The following is a 21,500-nucleotide window of genomic DNA, read 5'->3' as shown; positions in this document are numbered from 1 at the left end:
GTGTTTTTATTCTTGTCAAAGAAACAGCCTCTTGTACAACAAGGCAAAATACAAAATAAATCCTGCTCGTCTGAGCACTAACTAAACAAGATATTATCTAACTATACCGATTGCCTTCCTACCAGGCACTGGACACAAAGTAACACAGGTCTTTACTCACATAGAATACAGGCTACTCCAGCCTTAGTAGTCTCCAGTCTGAGTCAGGGGTGAGACTCCCACACACTGTGTCTGCACCTTTTTATACACAGGCTACAGGTGCAGCTAATTGAGCAGCAGCCTTGTCCTACAAACAGAGATGGACTAGGGATTGGGGAACCCGCCCTGCTCTTCTCCAATCCAACTCCAGGCCCTTTTTCCGGCTTTTCCTTAAGCCGAGATTGGAAAGCTAGAGCTTTCTATTGCAAGAACTACTCATTCCCTGGAGCCTAGGATACATATGACAGGATTCTAGGGGAAATGTACCTTCCCTCAATGACTTTACCTGTCACTGTCTCACAGTATGTAGTGACTATGTATATGTATGTATGGAGTGTGCATATGTATGTAGTGACTATGTATATGTATGTATAGTGTGTGTGTGTGTGTGTGTGTGTGTGTGTGTGTATGTATGTAGTGACTATGTATATGTATGTGTGGAGTGTGCATATGTATGTAGTGACTATGTATGTATGGAGTTTGGGTATGTATGCAGTGACTATGTATGTTTGTATGTATGTATGTATGTATGTGTGTGTATATAAGTATACGTAGTGACTATGTATATATGGAGTTTGCATAGGTATGTAATGACTATGTATATGTATGTATAGAGTGTGTGTATGTATGTAGTGACTATGTATGTATGGAGTGTGTGTATGTATTTAGTGACTATGTATATGTATGTATGTATGTATGGAGTGTGTGTATGTATTTAGTGACTATGTATATGTATGTATGTAGTGACTATGTATATATGTATGGAGTGTGTGTGTGTGTATGTATGTATGTATGTATGGAGTGTGTGTATGTATGTATGTATGTATGGAGTGACTGTATATGTATGTATGTATTTGTATGTATGGAGTGTGTGTATATATGTAGTGACTATGTATATATGGAGTTTGCATAGGTATGTAATGACTATGTATATGTATTTATAGAGTGTGTGTATGTATGTAGTGACTATGTATGTATGGAGTGTGTGTATGCATTTAGTGACCATGTATATGTGTGTATGTATGTATGTAGTGACTATGTATATATGTATGGAGTGTGTGTATGTATGTAGTGACTATGTATGTATGTATGTATGTATGTAGTATGCGTATGTATGTAGTGACTGTATATGTATGTATGTATTTGTATGTATGGAGTGTGTGTATATGTATGTAGTGACTGTATATGTATGGAGTGTGTGTGTGTGTGTGTGTGTGTGTATGTATGTAGTGACTATGTATGTATGTATGTATGTATGTATGGAGTGTGTGTGTATGTAGTGACTATGTGTATGTATGGAGAGAGTGTGTGTGTGTGTGTGTGTGTGTGTGTGTGTGTGTGTGTGTGTTTTAGTGACTATGTATATGTATGTATGTATGGAGTGTGTGTGTATGTAGTGACTATTTGTATGTATGTAGAGAGTGTGTGTGTGTGTGTGTGTGTGTGTTTTAGTGACTATGTATATGTATGTATGTATGTATGTATGGAGTGTGCGTATGTATTTAGTGACTATGTATATGTATGTATGGAGTGTGCGTATGTATTTAGTGACTATGTATATGTATGTATGGAGTGATGTATGTAGTGACTGTATATGTATGTATGTATGGAGTGTGTGTGTATGTATGTAGTGACTGTATATGTATGTATGTAGTGACTGTATATGTATGTATGGAGTGTGTGTATGTATGTAGTGACTATGTATATATGGAGTTTGCATAGGTATGTAATGACTATGTATATGTATATTTGTAGAGGAATAATCGAGGCACTCACCGAAGCTGGCAAAACAATTTCTTTATTACAAAAAGATCTCGGTCAGGATGTGGAATTGCCTACGGCCGTTTCACGTGCGTACACGCTTTCTTAAGGTCCTGGCGTCACTTCCTTCACCTGCCTTTTTATTTACAAATTAGTACACATTGTTACATAACAAAAGTTAAAAAAGGCAGGAAAATGCACAGTATACTTTGGCGATTCATTCATCTGATACATTCTAATCTTAAAATGTCAATACTTCAGTATTAAATTATCTAAAAACAATAAGGTTCATGTTAAGAACGAACTAAGATCGTTCCGATCATTGAGACCGAGCGGTCCTAGCGCACCTGTCTGAGAAATTATCTCTGCCTCTCTTTGCAATAGAGATTTGTGTCTGTCTCCTCCTAACGCCGATGGCTGAATGTGAACAATGCCCACAAATCGCATGCATCGAGCGTTATTTTCATGTTTCTCCTGCATGTGTTGTATCAACCTAGGGCATCCCTCACATGTAATTAATGATCGTATATGTTCACGAAATCTTACATACATAGGTCGTATAGTTTTTCCTATATAAAATCTACCACAGTTGCAGATCACTGCATATACAACATATTGGGTCCTACAGGTTATTAATCCATTAATTTCAAACGTAATGCCCCCTAAATTCAGGTTCCTTGTACGTATTATGGAATTGCAATAATTGCATTGTCCACATCTATGGTTACCCCTTGGACTATTAGCTGTCAGCCAATTCTCTTTGCACTTTTCTTTTTGGGAAAACCGACCTCTGACCAATATATCTTTTACATTTTTACATCTACGAAAGGATACTATTGGTTTCCTAATTGCGACCTCCATAAGTAATGGGTCATTCTCAATTAGGTGCCAATTTTTTCGAATACTAGTTCGGATAACATCACTCATTGGGCTATAACCGAAGGATAGAATAAATCTCTGATCTTTTTTGATGGGAGTTTTTTGACTCTGTTTTTTATGATGAAATAATGATGTCTGTTTAATCTTACTAGCTCTATTTAAAGCTTCTTTTACCAAATGTACTGGATACCCTCTTGCTTCCAATTTTTGACTCATCTCATCTGCCTGTTCATAAAATGTCAAATCACTACTATTAATTCGTCTTAAACGTAAAAATTGAGCATAGGGTAAGGATTTAGTTATGTGTCTAGGGTGATAGCTATCATATCGTAACAGTGTATTGGTAGCTGTAGGTTTTCGATAGCCTTTAGTCTGAATTGCACCCCCCTCTATTGTTACGTATACAGTGAAGGAAATAAGTATTTGATCCCTTGCTGATTTTGTAAGTTTGCCCACTGTCAAAGACATGAACAGTCTAGAATTTTTAGGCTAGGTTAATTTTACCAGTGAGAGATAGATTATATATAAAAAAACAGAAAATCACATAGTCAAAATTATATATATTTATTTGCATTGTGCACAGAGAAATAAGTATTTGATCCCTTTGGCAAACAAGACTTAATACTTGGTGGCAAAACCCTTGTTGGCAAGCACAGCAGTCAGACGTTTTTAGTAGTTGATGATGAGGTTTGCACACATGTTAGATGGAATTTTGGCCCACTCCTCTTTGCAGATCATCTGTAAATCATTAAGATTTCGAGGCTGTCGCTTGGCAACTCGAATCTTCAGCTCCCTCCATAAGTTTTCGATGGGATTAAGGAGACTGGCTAGGTCACTCCATGACCTTAATGTGCTTCTTTTTGAGCCACTCCTTTGTTGCCTTGGCTGTATGTTTCGGGTCATTATCGTGCTGGAAGACTCAGCCACGAGCCATTTTTAATGTCCTGGTGGAGGGAAGGAGGTTGTCACTCAGGATTTGACGGTACATGGCTCCATCCATTCTCCCATTGATGCGGTGAAGTAGTCCTGTGCCCTTAGCAGAGAAACACCCCCAAAACATAATGTTTCCACCTCCATGCTTGACAGTGGGGACGGTGTTCTTTGGGTCATAGGCAGCATTTCTGTTCCTCCAAAAATGACGAGGAGTTAATGCCAAAGAGCTCAATTTTAGTCTCATCTGACCACAGCACCTTCTCCCAATCACTCTCAGAATCATCCAGATGTTCATTTGCAAACTTCAGACGGGCCTGTACATGTGCCTTCTTGAGCAGGGTGACCTTGCGGGCACTGCAGGATTTTAATCCATTACGGCGTAATGCGTTACCAATGGTTTTCTTGGTGACTGTGGTCCTTGCTGCCTTGAGATCATTAACAAGTTCCCCCGTGTAGTTTTCGGCTGAGCTCTCACCTTCCTCAGGATCAAGGATACCCCACGAGGTGAGATTTTGCATGGAGCCCCAGATCGATGTCCATTGACAGTCATTTTGTATGTCTTCCATTTTCTTACTATTGCACCAACAGTTGTCTCCTTCTCACCCAGCGTCTTACTTATGGTTTTGTAGCCCATTCCAGCCTTGTGCAGGTCTATGATCTTGTCCCTGACATCCGTAGAAAGCTCTTTGGTCTTGCCCATGTTGTAGAGGTTAGAGTCAGACTGATTAATTGAGTCTGTGGACAGGAGTCTTTTATACAGGTGACCATGTAAGAGCTGTCTATAATGCAGGCACCAAGTTGATTTGGAGCGTGTAACTGGTCTGGAGGAGGCTGAACTCTTAATGGTTGGTCGGGGATCAAATACTTATTTCTCTGTGCACAATGCAAATAAATATATATCATTTTGACAATGTGATTTTCTTTTTTTTTTTTAAATATAATCTATCTCTCACTGGTAAAATTAACCTAGCCTAAAAATTCTAGACTGTTCATGACTTTGACAGTGGGCAAACGTACAAAATCAGCAAGGGATCAAATACTTATTTCCTCCACTGTACATCCAAAAATTCAATTTCTTGATTACCAAATTTATATGTAAAACTCATATTAGATGTGTTTAAGATGTGTTTAAAGAGGCTCTGTCACCAGATTTTGCAGCCCCTATCTGCTATTGGAGCAGATAGGCGCTGCAATGTAGATTACAGTAACGTTTTTTAATTTTAAAAAACGAGCATTTTTGGCCAAGTTATGACCATTTTTGTATTTATGCAAATGAGGCTTGCAAAAGTACAACTGGGCGTGTTTACAGTAAAAGTCCAAGTGGGCGTGTATTATGTGCGTACATCGGGGCGTTTTTACTACGTTTACTAGCTGGGCGTTCTGACGAGAAGTATCATCCACTTCTCTTCACAACGCCCAGCTTCTGGCAGTGCAGACACAGCCGTGTTCTCGAGAGATCACGCTGTGTCGTCACTCACAGGTCCTGCATCGTGTCGGACGAGCGAGGACACATCGGCACCAGAGGCTACAGTTGATTCTGCAGCAGCATCAGCGTTTGCAGGTAAGTAGCTACATGGACTTACCTGCAAACGCTGATGCTGCTGCAGAATCAACTGTAGCCTCTGGTGCCGATGTGTCCTCGCTCGTCCGACACGATGCAGGACTTGTGAGTGACGTCACAGCGTGATCTCTCGAGAACACGGCTGTGTCTGCACTGCCAGAAGCTGGGCGTTGTGAAGAGAAGTGGATGATACTTCTCATCAGAACGCCCAGCTAGTAAAAGTAGTAAAAACGCCCCGATGTACGCACATAATACACGCCCAGTTGGACTTTTACTTTTAAACACGCCCAGTTGTACTTTTGCAAGCCTCATTTGCATAAATACAAAAATGGTCATAACTTGGCCAAAAATGCTCGTTTTTTAAAATTAAAAAACGTTACTGTAATCTACATTGCAGCGCCTATCTGCTCCAATAGCAGATAGGGGCTGCAAAATCTGGTGACAGAGCCTCTTTAAACACATCTTAAACACATCTAATATGAGTTTTACATATAAATTTGGTAATCAAGAAATTGAATTTTTGGATGTACAGTGGAGGAAATAAGTATTTGATCCCTTGCTGATTTTGTAAGTTTGCCCACTGTCAAAGTCATGAACAGTCTAGAATTTTTAGGCTAGGTTAATTTTACCAGTGAGAGATAGATTATATTAAAAAAAAAAAAAGAAAATCACATTGTCAAAATGATATATATTTATTTGCATTGTGCACAGAGAAATAAGTATTTGATCCCCTACCAACCATTAAGAGTCCAGCCTCCTCCAGACCAGTTACACGCTCCAAATCAACTTGGTGCCTGCATTATAGACAGCTCTTACATGGTCACCTGTATAAAAGACTCCTGTCCACAGACTCAATGAATCAGCCTGACTCTAACCTCTACAACATGGGCAAGACCAAAGAGCTTTCTACGGATGTCAGGGACAAGATCATAGACCTGCACAAGGCTGGAATGGGCTACAAAACCATAAGTAAGACGCTGGGTGAGAAGGAGACAACTGTTGGTGCAATAGTAAGAAAATGGAAGACATAAAAAATGACTGTCAATCGACATCGATCTGGTGCTCCATGCAAAATCTCACCTCGTGGGGTATCCTTGATCCTGAGGAAGGTGAGAGCTCAGCCGAAAACTACACGGGGGGAACTTGTTAATGATCTCAGGGCAGCTGGGACCACAGTCACCAAGAAAACCATTGGTAACACATTACGCCGTAATGGATTAAAATCCTGCAGTGCCCGCAAGGTCCCCCTGCTCAAGAAGGCACATGTACAGGCCCGTCTGAAGTTTGCAAATAAACATCTGGATGATTCTGAGAGTGATTGGGAGAAGGTGCTGTGGTCAGATGAGACTAAAATTGAGCTCTTTGGCATTAACTCAACTCGTCGTTTTTGGAGGAAGAGAAATGCTGCCTATGACCCAAAGAACACCGTCCCCACTGTCAAGCATGGAGGTGGAAACATTATGTTTTGGGGGTGTTTCTCTGCTAAGGGCACAGGACTACTTCACCGCATCAATGGGAGAATGGATGGAGCCATGTACCGTCAAATCCTGAGTGACAACCTCCTTCCCTCCACCAGGACATTAAAAATGGCTCGTGGCTGGGTCTTCCAGCACGATAATGACCTGAAACATACAGCCAAGGCAACAAAGGAGTGGCTCAAAAAGAAGCACATTAAGGTCATGGAGTGACCTAGCCAGTCTCCAGACCTTAATCCCATCGAAAACTTATGGAGGGAGCTGAAGATTCGAGTTGCCAAGCGACAGCCTCGAAATCTTAATGATTTACAGATGATCTGCAAAGAGGAGTGGGCCAAAATTCCATCTAACGTGTGCAAACCTCATCATCAACTACTAAAAACGTCTGACTGCTGTGCTTGCCAACAAGGGTTTTGCCACCAAGTATTAAGTCTTGTTTGCCAAAGGGATCAAATACTTATTTCTCTGTGCACAATGCAAATAAATATATATCATTTTGACTATGTGATTTTCTGTTTTTTTATATATAATCTATCTCTCACTGGTAAAACTAACCTAGCCTAAAAATTCTAGACTGTTCATGTCTTTGACAGTGGGCAAACGTACAAAATCAGCAAGGGATCAAATACTTATTTCCTTCACTGTATACGTAACAATAGAGGGGGGTGCAATTCAGACTAAAGGCTATCGAAAACCTACAGCTACCAATACACTGTTACGATATGATAGCTATCACCCTAGACACATAACTAAATCCTTACCCTATGCTCAATTTTTACGTTTAAGACGAATTAATAGTAGTGATTTGACATTTTATGAACAGGCAGATGAGATGAGTCAAAAATTGGAAGCAAGAGGTTATCCAGTACATTTGGTAAAAGAAGCTTTAAATAGAGCTAGTAAGATTAAACAGACATCATTATTTCATCATAAAAAACAGAGTAAAAAAACTCCCATCAAAAAAGATCAGAGATTTATTCTATCCTTCGGTTATAGCCCAATGAGTGATGTTATCCGAACTAGTATTCGAAAAAATTGGCACCTAATTGAGAATGACCCATTACTTATGGAGGTCGCAATTAGGAAACCAATAGTATTCTTTCGTAGATGTAAAAATGTAAAAGATATATTGGTCAGAGGTCGCTTTTCCCAAAAAGAAAAGTGCAAAGAGAATTGGCTGACAGCTAATAGTCCAAGGGGTAACCATAGATGTGGACAATGCAATTATTGCAATTCCATAATACGTACAAGGAACCTGAATTTAGGGGGCATTACGTTTGAAATTAATGGATTAATAACCTGTAGGACCCAATATGTTGTATATGCAGTGATCTGCAACTGTGGTAGATTTTATATAGGAAAAACTATACGACCTATGTATGTAAGATTTCGTGAACATATACGATCATTAATTACATGTGAGGGATGCCCTAGGTTGATACAACACATGCAGGAGAAACATGAAAATAACGCTCGATGTATGCGATTTGTGGGCATTGTTCACATTCAGCCATCGGCGTTAGGAGGAGACAGACACAAATCTCTATTGCAAAGAGAGGCAGAGATAATTTCTCAGACAGGTGCGCTAGGACCGCTCGGTCTCAATGATCGGAACGATCTTAGTTCGTTCTTAACATGAACCTTATTGTTTTTAGATAATTTAATACTGAAGTATTGACATTTTAAGATTAGAATGTATCAGATGAATGAATCGCCAAAGTATACTGTGCATTTTCCTGCCTTTTTTAACTTTTGTTATGTAACAATGTGCACTAATTTGTAAATAAAAAGGCAGGTGAAGGAAGTGACGCCAGGACCTTAAGAAAGCGTGTACGCACGTGAAACGGCCGTAGGCAATTCCACATCCTGACCGAGATCTTTTTGTAATAAAGAAATTGTTTTGCCAGCTTCGGTGAGTGCCTCGATTATTCCTCTACAAATATATCCAGCAGATTGTGCTATACTTTCGATGAGCAACTCCGTGGCAATTTACCTGCAATCATCCAAATAGAAAGAAAGCCATATTTTTATACTCCCATTCCGATTGCGCGGTTTTGGCAGTGCCAGCCTCCTTCCTTCTTTCCATTTATTGCATACTATGTATATGTATGTATAGCGTGTGTGTATGTATGTAGTGACTATGTATGTATGTATGTATGTAGTGTGTGTATGTATGTAGTGACTATGTATATATGTATGGAGTGTGTGTATGTATGTAGTGACTATGTATATGTATGTATGTATGTATGTATGGAATGTGTGTATGTATGTAGTGACTATGTATGTATGTATGTATGTATGTATGTAGTGTGCGTATGTATGTAGTGACTGTATATGTATGTATGTATGTATTTGTATGTATGGAGTGTGTGTGTATGTATGTAGTGACTGTATATGTATGGAGTGTGTGTGTGTGTGTGTGTGTGTGTATGTATGTAGTGACTATGTATATGTATGTATGTATGTATGTATGTAGTGACTATGTATATGTATGTATGGAGAGTGTGTGTGTGTGTGTGTGTGTGTGTGTGTGTGTATGTAGTGACTATGTATATGTATGTATGGAGCGTGTGTATGTTTTAGTGACTATGTATGTATGTATGGAGTGTGTGTATGTATGTAGTGACTATGTATGTATGTATGGAGTGTGTATGTATGTAGTGACTGTGTATGTATGTATGTATATGTATGTATGGAGTGTGTATGTATGTAGTGACTGTATATGTATGTATGGAGTGTGTATGTATAGTGACTGTATATGTATGTATTGGGTGTGTGTATGTATGTATGTATGTAGTGACTATGTATATGTATGTATGGAGTGTGTATGTATGTAGTGACTGTATATGTATGTATGGAGTGTGTATGTATGTAGTGACTGTATATGTATGTATGGAGTGTGCATATGTATGTAGTGACTATGTATATGTATGTATGGCGTGTGTGTATGTATGTATGTATGTAGTGACTACGTGTATGTATGGAGTGTGTGTGTGTGTATGTAATGACTGTATATGTATGTATGGAGTGTGTGTGTGTGTGTGTGTGTGTGTGTGTGTGTGTGTGTGTGTATGTAGTGACTATGTATGTATGTATGTATGGAGTGTGTGTGTGTATGTATGTAGTGACTGTATATGTATGTAGTGACTATGTATATGAGTGTGTGTGTGTGTGTGTGTGTGTGTGTGTGTGTGTGTGTGTGTGTGTGTGTGTGTGTATGTGTGTGTGTATGTATGTAGTGACTATGTATATGTATGAGTTTGTGTGTATGTATGTAGTGACTGTGTATGTATGTAAGTATGGAATGTGTGTGTGTGTGTGTGTGTGTATGTATGGAATGTGTGTGTGTGTGTGTGTGTGTGTGTGTATGTAGTGACTGTGTGTGTGTGTGTATGTATGTATGTATGGAATGTGTGTGTATGTGTGTGTATGTATGTAGTGATTATGCAGATTTTGTATGCAGTGGGTAGTGAATATGTACTGGGGCACTCTATGGTATTATTTGGGCACTCTATTGTATTATTTGGGCACGGAATGGCAATATTATCCTGACTCAATAATTGATCTGTAGGTGGGGGGCTTTTAAAAGTTTGTTTTGGGCCCATTATTCTCTACTTACGCGCCTGATTGAAACCATTACATCCCCATCTAAACCACTGTAATAACCGCAGTGATTTTTTTTTTTCTATTTCTCAGGCTCTGGAAAGCTTTTACTGTTTGGAAAATGAATGTTCACAGATCAAAGATGGACAGCAGCAAGTATGTGATGAAGAGCTAGTGTACTATATCATTATTATTATTATTATTATATTCTCACAGTCCGCAATCTACACAGTTGAGTCCCATTGTTATGAACAGCAGCGAATATCCAGAGTAACAGACGAGCCGGGAGTGATCAATAAGGTGCTGGTCGTTGGTCTCCGGTATCTGGTGCCGCTGACTGCAGAGCATCCCACATTTACTGGAGGGTGCGCGGGGGGGGGGGGGGATCCATGGTGCGAACAAGACGATCAAGGTCTCACAGATTCTCAATTGGGTTCAGGTCTGATGAATTAGGGGGCCAGGGAAGCACTTGAAGTCTTGGTCGTGCTCTTCCCACTACTGTCAGATATTTCTAGCCGTGTGACATGTCGCATTGTTTTGCTGGAAGATTCCATCTGGCCCGGAGAAGACAATCAGCATGTATGGGGTTACGTGATCTGCTATGATGGATTCATACCCAAATCGGTTCAGAGCCGTCCACATGGATGAGTAGCCCAGAGAACGCCATTAGATAATTCCCCAGACCATAACGCTGCCGCCACCAGCTCGTGTTCTTCCAGCAATGGTTGCAGGGTGTTTGTTCTCTGATGTTTCTCGCCTGACACGCCAACGTCCATCCGTTCAATGAAGCAGAAAACGTGACTTATCGGAGAAGACGACCCTGTACCAATCATCGATGGTCCAATTCCGATACTGCCGTGCAAATTAAAGCCTTTTTTTCCGCTGCAGCTTTGTTACATAGGAGCAGTGACCACCCGTCTGCTCCGGAACCCCATACGCAGTCAGGTTCACCGAACTGTTGTTTTAGACACGTCTGGTAGCCCCCGGTTGATTGTCACAGTGAGCTGCTCCGCTGTAGCGGGTCGTTCGGCCCTCGCGCACCTTCGTAGCCGATGTTCACCTCTCACATCAATGGCATGTGGTGCTCCACAGTCTCCACGTCTGTTATTCCCAGTGGTGCCATTTGTCCACTCACTATACACTTTCACAACAGCAGCACGAAAACAGTTCACAAACTGCGCTGTGTGAGAAATACCCCCACCCTGGGCCCGAAAGTCAAAAATCATCTCTTAATACAACTCTGATAAATCGCCCCTTTTACCCAACGAGTGATCTGTGTCCAGACTGCCTATAGCACACATTATATACCCACCTAGCCACGACACATCACTGCCATCGTGGGCTACACGCTGCTGATGGCGAAAGTAAGCGGTGGTCATAATAATGTGACTTAATCGTGTATAAGATAATGAGATGGATTTAGCAATGTATTTACAGTAATTTGATGGCATAAATACATTGATAAATATGGCATTCGGGACGAAAGCCATATTTATGATGCCCCTGCGGCAATTTTTGCCAGCACACAAATATGTCAGAATAATTGGGCAGGGTTTTTGAGTAAGGCTGGATTCACACGAGCACATTACGTCCGTAATGGACGGAACGTATTTCGGCCGCAAGTCCCGGACCGAACACAGTGCAGGGAGCCGGGCTCCTAGTATCATAGTTATGTACGACGCTAGGAGTCCCTGCCTCTCTGCAGGACAACTGTCCCGTACTGTAATCATGTTTTCAGTACGGGACAGTAGTTCCATGGAGAGGCAGGGACTCCTAGCGTCGTACATAACTATGATACTAGGAGCCCGGCTCCCTGCACTGTGTTCGGTCCGGGACTTGCGGCCGAAATACGTTCCGTCCATTACGGACGTAATGTGCTCGTGTGAATCCAGCCTTAAACTTTGCCACAGTGTTTGTCAGTCTGATGGATTTTCTGCAGCCCCGGGTATTCATTTTCTCCTCGTCCTTTTCATTTTCATCTGGCAGGCAGCTGAAGGGATGGGATTTTGCAAAAAGCTTAGCGCAATAGGTTTCCTATGGCAAACAGAGCAGTGGGGGAGGGCTCCTGCTGCAGTACGTTGCCTTACAGCCAGAGACAAGTGTGATCTGATTTTAGTGAAATGGAAGGGGCATGATGTATCCACTAGGATAGATATAAGATAGAATAGAATCAAAGGTTTACGCTGATATTACGAGGTATTTTTTGTATATTTTCTACGTGTAGTGATCCGTTGAATAGTAATTGTTGTGCTCTCAATGTACAGGACTCTGCTCCTCCGGCACCTGTTCCTTGCTGATGAAATCTTCCAGGGCTGCCTGCTGTACCTCCAGGCACTGAGTGAGGGCGCTGTGAATATCCATAGTGATAACCAACATGGAGTCTTACCTATTTTGCTGATTAATGTAAGAAACTGGATTAGTAATGTAATGAAATTTTAATTCAACTAAAGGCAAACTCCACCCAAAAACAGACCATGACTCCTACCCTGTGAAGTAGATCTTCCTTGAGGTCAGGGATGCCCTCTCCCTTAAAAAAAAAATCTTTATCAGCCATATCGGCTAATTGGAACTGAGAGAGAACTAGGTTGTCATACCTTACATCTGAAGGTAGGGGGCACTCCTGACTGTGTTTGGAGCAGACAACCTCCAGTGAGTTCTACACTGGGGTGGGAAACCATTAACCCCTTAAGGACACGGCCAATTTTGGCCTTGAGGAGAGAGCAATTTTCTTTACATTTCCCTCTTTGCATCCCGACGCTCATAACGCTTTTATTTTTTGTACGACGTAGTTGTATGAGACTTTGTTTTTTGCGGGACGAGTTGTACTTTATGTAGGTACCATTTTTTGGTACAAATACATTATCGTTTAATTTCTATACATTTTTAATTAGATTAAAATGCAGAAAAAAAGCAGTTGTGCAGCAGTTTTAATATTTTTTTTTTACACCATACACCGATCATCATAAATAACGTTATACATTTGTTGTACAGGTTGTTACGGTCGTGGCGATACCAAATATGTCTATATTATTTCATGTTTTGGGACTTATATTTAAAAAAGTTGATTTATTATAAAAAAATGTGTGTTTCTGTGTATTTTATTAACTTTTTATTTATTTACCATTATTTTTTTTTTACATTCATTTAACTTTTTTTTTTAATCCCATAAAGGGATTTATCATTTTGATTTTGTAACTGTAATGTACTGGCATAGATCTATATGCTAGTACATTAGCCTGTTACTGATCGTACACAGGCAGTTGTTAGGACACACCTCAGTATGCCCTAACAACAGGAAATATGTTCAGACAGCCCTGGGGTCCTTCACTGGACCCTGGGCTGTCTGGCCATACGAGTTGTGGGCTTTGATCGCGTCATAGTTATTTTCTGTGACGCGATCAATGTGCAGTCCCCTCTCTTTGAACGCCGCGATCAGCTGTCATCGCGGCGTTCAAAGGGTTAACAGCGGAGAGAAGATGTTTCTCTCCTCTCCGCTGTCAGAGCGGGGCCGTGGCTGTGTATTACAGCCGTTGCCCCGCTCTCAATCGCGCGCACAGACGCGCGCAGGGACGGCTGTCACACAGGACGAGGATGCTCGTCCTAATGCGCGAAGTGCTCGCCGCTCAGGACGAGCATACTCGTCCTGTGTCGGCAACCAGTTAAATGGGTTATCCAGTTTTATAAAAACATGGCTGCTTTCTTTTAAAAACAGCCCCACACCTGTCCATGGGTTATATGTGGTATTGCAGCTCAGCCGCTATCACTTCATTGGAGATGAGATGCAGTAACAGACACAACCCATGGGCAGGCGTCGTGCTTTTTTTTAAAAGAAAGTAGCCATGTTTTTCTAATACTAAACAACCCCTTAAATAAGTCTATCTATTGCTAAGCCTAGTACAGGTTGCAGGGGTATAAAATATGTAGTAGTCAGCTCAGCAATGTCCGTGTCCTGCTACAGGGGTCTCACAACGGCAGTAAATATATGTTATGAGTGCGCGGATGTGTGTAGTGAGCGTGCTTGTCGGTCTGCATGTATGTAGTGGGCGTACATAAGTAGGTGTGAATGTATGCAAGCCCGATGTCCTGTCTCATGTAGTATACAGCACTCCTGACTGAGAATGACTTGGTGTGTAACAGACTCTTCCTCTCTGCAGCTGGATCACTCGTGCACTTATTCCCTGAAGGATTTCTGTGACATTCAGAGCGAAGCATGTAATAAAGCCCTGAACGCACTTCTGACGCTCAGAGAAACAGAGATTAAGGTCATCACTCAAACTTTTTTCAAGGTACAAGCCTGGATTTTTCTCCCTAAAAGTTTTACTATAATGAAATAACCTATTTTTCTTTAATCATGTTATATTATGCCAAGCTCTGTCTATATACCCTATGAGGGTATATGGACGTCATAGAAGGGAGTTCTTTCCTCGGAAACCCCCCTATTACCCAGATCATAGCGCCAGTTCCACTCTAGAGGACTCAGCACGACTTTGTATTATATGATCGTTAATTTATTTGATTATCTATTATATGAGCCATCATTTATTTGAATGAGCAGCATGCAATACCACATCTCCCCTGTAGTGGCCACTGTAAGAAACATGCGCAGCTTCCCCCTGAAAGATCAGCTGATCACTGCGGATTATCAGATACCAGACTTACGTTGATCACCATGAAGTCCTGAATTTGAAAAGGGGTTGTCCAGATGAGAAAACCTCTTTGGATAAAAGTATTTTTAATTAGATATTTATTTAAAAAAACATGTCAGTAAGAAGTGTGTATTGAGTCCTATCAGTCCTCCTTGCCCCTTCTCTGATCTCACTTCAATGTATATTCCGTTTTGAGCTAAACACCTGAGTAATCAGACTGGTTGCTAGAGACGTTTGCTTGACAACCCAATATAAAACACTGTGGTTGTTAGGCAATATGTCTCTAGCAATGAGATTTGAGTACATTAGATTTACTAGCTCTTAGGGCTCATGCACACAGCCATATTAAGCTCTGATTTAATATGACTCATATAGAAGTCTTTGTGACCCTATTGTAGAAGGTTTACATGCTTCATTTGATGCCATGTTAGGCCTCATGCACACGACCGTATTTTTGTCCATTTTTGTCCACCCGTAAATACTGGCGTAAATACTTCACCCGTATTCCACCCGTATTTACGGGCACGTTTTCTCTGCAAAATTACACTGCAGTAATCGGCAGCCCCTTCTCTCTATCAGTGCAGTAATCGGCAGCCCCTTCTCTCTATCAGTGCAGGATAGAGAGAAGGGACAGCCCTTTCCGTAATAAAAGTAAAAGAAATTCATACTTACCGGCCTTTGTCTTGGTGACGCGTCCCTCTCTTCACATCCAGCCCGACCTCCCTGGATGACGCGCAGTCCATGTGGCCGCTGCAGCCAGTAATTGGCTGCAGCGGTCACATGGGCTGTAACGTCATCCCAGGAGGCCGGACTGGAGGAAGAAGCAGGGAGTTCTGGGTAAGTATGAACGTCTTTTTTTTTTTTTACAGCTTTATCTATATTGTGATCGGCAGTCACTGTCCAGGGTGCAGAAAGAGTTAGGCCTGATTTACACGAGCATGTGCGTTTTGCGCACGCAAAAAAACGCGGCGTTTTGCGAGCGCAAAAGGCACTTAACAGCTGCGTGTGTCATCAGTGTATGATGCGCGGCTGCGAGATTTTCTCGCAGCCGCCATCATTTTGACACTCCGTTTGGATGTTTGTAAACAGAAAAGCACGTGGTGCTTTTCTGTTTACATTCAGAGTTTGACAGCTGTTGCGCGAACCACGCAGTTCGCACGGAAGTGCTTCCGTGCGACCTGCGTGGTTTTCACGCACCCATTAACTTCAATGGGTGCGTGATGCGCGAAAAACGCTGAAATATAGAACATGACGTGAGTTTTACGCAGCGCACTCACGCTGCGCAAAACCCACGGACTGTCTGCACTGCCCCATAGAGTAATATAGGTGCGTACGACACGCGTGAAAAGCACGCGCGTCGCACGCGCGTATATTACGCTCGTGTAAATGATGCCTTACTGCCGATCGTTTAACTCTTTCAGCACCCTGGACAATGACTATCTCCTGACGTCGCCTAGCAACACTCCCGTAATTACGGGTGCACACACGTAGTCACCTGTAATTACGGGAACCCTATAGACTTCTATGGGCCTGCCCGTGCCGTAATTACGGCCTGAAATAGGACATGTTCTATATTTTTCAATGGCACGGGCACCTTCCCGTAAGCATACGGGGAGGTACCCGTGGCCAATAGAAGTCTATGGGCCCGTAATTACTGGCGTTTTTACGTTTGTGTGCATGGGGCCGCTGTGTTCACATCACGTTACAGTCCTACATCAGAGGTAGACATCGGGAGAATCCCCTTGACTTATTCTACCGTTGGAAGGCTGCAACGTATCCCACTGTATAGACATAGAGTGGTATACATTGCTTATAGCCTCGCACAGCAAAAAAAAGTATACTGTTTTGTTTTTTTTACTGTATCCATTTGTATAGAATAGCGTAGTCCACTACGCTATTCTATTCAGCAAACAAAAGTTATTCCGCTGCATAACGGCCTGGCATATGTCAAAAGGACACTCTTGAATGGGGGCCTATGGATACGTTTGGCGTTAATGCCGGGAGCTTTTCTAACACATACGCTAAACGTAGGGCTGTGACGTGATGTGAACATAGCCTTAGGCTGCATTCAGATGAACGTGTGCAAAATCGGTCGTGTAAAACGGCCAATTTGCACCCGTGCGGGACCCGTTTTCACATATCTCTCATAGACTTGAGTCTATTGAGGGATACGTGAAAAACTGACGAAAATAGGACATGTCCTATTTTTTCACCGGACCATCACACGGTCCGTTAAAACAACGCCCATGTATACACCGAAGCTCTTAAAGGTTATGGGGTTAAGGAATAACAATAATTGTCAGAAATGTGGTATACATTAAGCAGATCTCATCCACTTGTTGTGGCGTTGTCCCAAGCTACATAGGTACTGGAGTGGAGTAGCAGCATCTATTTCTAAATTAATTCGGAAAGAGGTTCCAATCAAAACAATGCTATTTATTTTTGGCATCTCCGGTCCTCTGAAATACTGTGGTTGTAGTAAACTACTTAGAAAGATTTTGTTTCTGGCAAAATTGGTTATCATTTATAAATGGATCTCAAAAGATTTCCCACAGGATGTAGAATGGCAGCATAAGGTGAATAGAGTGATGCTTTTAGAAAGATCATATTACTTGACGCTGAGTAAAGAGGGAGGGGAATTATTTTTTATAACATATGGAACTGTCCCCCGAACAGAAAAAGACCTGAGGGCTGGTTTATAATGTGTTAGTAGTTGTTTGAGGAGTAATGTGTTGTTTTTTTTGTAATTTTTATTTATTTGTTTATTCTTTCTCTCTTTCTCCCCACGCAATATTTTCCAGGGTTTTAGGGGATGATTGTTGATTTTTCAGTATTGTCTATTTGAACCCCTTTTGGAATAGTGTCTGTACCACATAATATTTAGTTTAATATAATGACATTTTCTTAGTTTTTTTTGTAATGTAGTATGAAATATTTTGTTATATAATTCTACAACAATAAAAAAATTATATTATAAAAAAAAAAACGTGTGAACAGCACCATAAAAATACACGCAGCTTTTAACGGCCGTTAAAAAAAAACCTTGACGATTGACACGTTTGTCGGAATAAGCCCTTATGGAAGTTTTTCAAAGTATATTAAGTGCCTATAGCTTTAGAGTAGGGAGCCATAAGAATTCCGGGATCCCCTGTACAGTCTGTGCCGTGTGTATGACGCCTTATGACGAGGCTATTGCGGTAGAGGGTGCCAGTGATCATCTCCCTATTTCCAGATTGTCCACCTTCACCCCTCATCTAATACAACAACCTGCTAGTGTTACACCGCTGAAGCAAATCTAATTCCTCCATTAAACAGCTGTGGATAACCATAATACGCAAAAGCACAGCAAAGTTATACACGGAGCCGTTGTAATCTGCTGAACCCAATATAACCAATGGTGTGTAGCGCTAACATGTAACTGTTTGTATTCCAGGTGGCCGAGGCACTTGGGTTGAGGAACGTCTTCTTATGTAAATCCACTGTGAAGCCAAATTACACAGAGCAGTCCGAATGGAGGAATCTGCAGGAGCGCTTTAGAAGATTTCTGAGCCTGGTGGACTGCCTCTTCCAGGAGATGCTACGATATATCGCCTCCAATTCCATCCAGATGCTCCTTAAATTCTTCGAAGCTGCCAGCAGTGTGACGTCCACAGAATACGGAAGAGTAACGCTAAATCAAGATAGACACGCTACCTACGACCGGCCGGCGGATGATATTTCAGCTATAAGGTGGCTTCTCCTTAATCTCCTCAAACCTTTTGAAAATACAAAAATAAGAACCCACCAAGGGTGCAGTTCAGGAAAAAAAATATGATTTTACTGCATATGATTTTATTATTGAGTTCAATGAAAGCTGTAAAAATTCCTATGCTGTGAGCTCCCTCTAGTGGCAGGTGCAGGCAGACAAAATTTTATCATGTTACATTATGGATGTGTGAAAGGAACCAGGGGATTTGAAACCCTTTACCCCAAAAACAGGTACAGGTACAATTTGCTGCCCGAGATAACCACTAACCCCTGCACCATCCTAAATATTATAGAACAATATTATATAATCATAATTCCAATAAGTGGTTAAGTGTTAACCACTAAAGCACCATGGACCTCCAGGGATATTAGCTATTATCCCATAACCACCATGTATAATATAGATCAAAATGAGAAAAGTCACAATTTGCGGTGCAAATTTTAACTTTTGGACTTTTTACACCGCCCTCGGCACTATTATGGAAGAGGCGTGGCCTCAGAAAAGGGGGCGTTACCACCAGCCTGACAAATTTATTATCATGGACACCAGAAAACTGGCATCAATTATAGTAGAAATTATAGTTAGATTTCACTCTATGGGGTATAGACTACAACCCGCCCCCACCGTTTGTTGGTCAAATAAACCATAAAAATAAATATAATTTTTTCTCACCTCGCGTCTCCTCTTTTCCCCTCCGGATCCCCTCAGTATGATGCGGCTCATACTACATTGTATGCGACTGGTGACATTGAAGTGCTGCGTCACATATAATACCCTGACGCTGCTTTGTGTCACGACCTTGTATGAGCCGCGCTGGAGTGCTGATGGGACCCGGAGGGGAGAAGAGGAGCGGTGAGGTGAGTATGTGATTTTTCGATTTTATGTCGGGGGAAGGGACGGTACATGGCTGCGGTCATTTCGACACAATTGCGACACGCATTCACCTCTTAATAAATGTGTTGCATCTAACTCCTCCCAACGTGTTCACAGTGAGCATCTCCTTGATGGGGAAACAGATGACATTTTTGAAGGGGCAAGGTTCTCCTGACCCATAGTGGACCAGCAACAGCCATTAAAAACAAATACCCCAACCTCCTCCACTTCTTGTAGTCATAGGCTCTTGTCCCTACTTGTCACAAAGTGTCCTCAGCTGTAATCTGTGGGAAAACCAGGCCATCCATCATGTGGACTGTTGGTCTGTTTTTGTAAGTTCGCAGTGGTATCATGAGATGCAAATATATCAAGATGGTCCACGTGGCATTAAATATTTGGCGCAACTCATTAGACATGCTATACTCCGTCCCCTTCTTTACACCATGTAATGGCACATTTTACAATTTCCCTTAATAACACCCTTTTTTATACTGTTGATGTAGTCATAACATTATAATTTTATTTAATCATTTACTTTAGAAGTCATGAGGACCAAAACATTAACCTGGAAATGTCTGATAAAGTACAACAAATGGAGAGTTCATCTGTAGATATTGCTAAGGTAAGTTACACAGAATTAAAAAGAATACTCCACCTCTATACACCTATTACTGTATGTATTTATAATTGATCTACTTAACAAGTTACTTATCCTGTACTGATCCTGAGTTACATCCTGTATTATACTCCAGAGCTGCACTCACTATTCTGCTGGTGGAATCACTGTGTGCATACATTACATTACTTATCCTGTACTGATCCTGAGTTACATCCTGTATTATACGCCAGAGCTGCACTCACTATTCTGCTGGTGGAGTCACTGTGTACATACATGACATTACTCATCCTGTACTGATCCTGAGTTACATCCTGTATTATACTCCAGAGCTGCACTCACTATTCTGCTGGTGGAGTCACTGTGTACATACATTACATTACTTATCCTGCACTGATCCTGAGTTACATCCTGTATTATACTCCAGAGCTGCACTCACTATTCTGCTGGTGAAGTCACTGTGTACATACATTACATTACTTATCCTGTACTGATCCTGAGTTACATCCTGTATTATACTCCAGAGCTGCACTCACTATTCTGCTGGTGGAGTCACTGTGTACATATATTACATTACTTATCCTGTACTGATCCTGAGTTATATCCTGTATTATACTCCAGAGCTGCACTCACTATTCTGCTGGTGGAGTCACTGTGTATATACATTACATTACTTATCCTGTACTGATCCTGAGTTACATCCTGTATTATACTCCAGAGCTGCGATCACTATTCTGCTGGTGAAGTCACTGTGTACATACATTACATTACTTATCCTGTACTGATCCTGGGTTACACCCTGTATTATACTCCAGAGCTGCACTCACTATTCTGCTGGTGTAGTCACTGTGTACATATATTACATTACTTATCCTGTACTGATCCTGAGTTATATCCTGTATTATACTCCAGAGCTGCACTCACTATTCTGCTGGTGGAGTCACTGTGTACCTACATTACTTATCCTGTACTGATCCTGAGTTACATCCTGTATTATACTCCAGAGCTGCACTCACTATTCTGCTGGTGTAAATACATTAGAGTACTTATCGTCTACTGATCTTTCGTTGTCCAGTATAGAAAACCCACTTTCAAATACCCTATTAGTTAATTCTGAGTTAATAAAGGTGGTCCCAGCAGCAGGACATCCTTAGATCAGTGGAGTGGACACTTCTGTATCTCTTCATGGTATTGAATTTCATGTTCA

The 21,500-nt window shown here is 41.3% G+C and overlaps 1 protein-coding gene across 3 annotated transcripts in view; it reads left to right on the top strand.

Annotated features, from left to right (window-relative positions):
- Positions 1-21,500, top strand: part of DNAH14 (dynein axonemal heavy chain 14) — a 215,191-nt gene that overhangs the window by 28,430 nt on the left and 165,261 nt on the right. For all 3 annotated transcript variants that reach the window (XM_075863387.1, XM_075863386.1, XM_075863388.1), the window contains exons 8-12: positions 10,504-10,566; positions 12,675-12,813; positions 14,565-14,696; positions 18,490-18,785; positions 20,218-20,299. In XM_075863387.1, the coding sequence (XP_075719502.1) occupies positions 10,504-10,566; positions 12,675-12,813; positions 14,565-14,696; positions 18,490-18,785; positions 20,218-20,299 (712 nt within the window). The remainder of the gene's footprint in view (positions 1-10,503; positions 10,567-12,674; positions 12,814-14,564; positions 14,697-18,489; positions 18,786-20,217; positions 20,300-21,500) is intronic.

Source organism: Rhinoderma darwinii, chromosome 4, assembly GCF_050947455.1.
Source record: "Rhinoderma darwinii isolate aRhiDar2 chromosome 4, aRhiDar2.hap1, whole genome shotgun sequence".
NCBI lineage: Eukaryota > Metazoa > Chordata > Amphibia > Anura > Rhinodermatidae > Rhinoderma > Rhinoderma darwinii.
The sequence above is the reverse complement of the archived record's forward strand: the minus strand, read 5'-3'. Positions and strand labels throughout refer to the sequence as shown.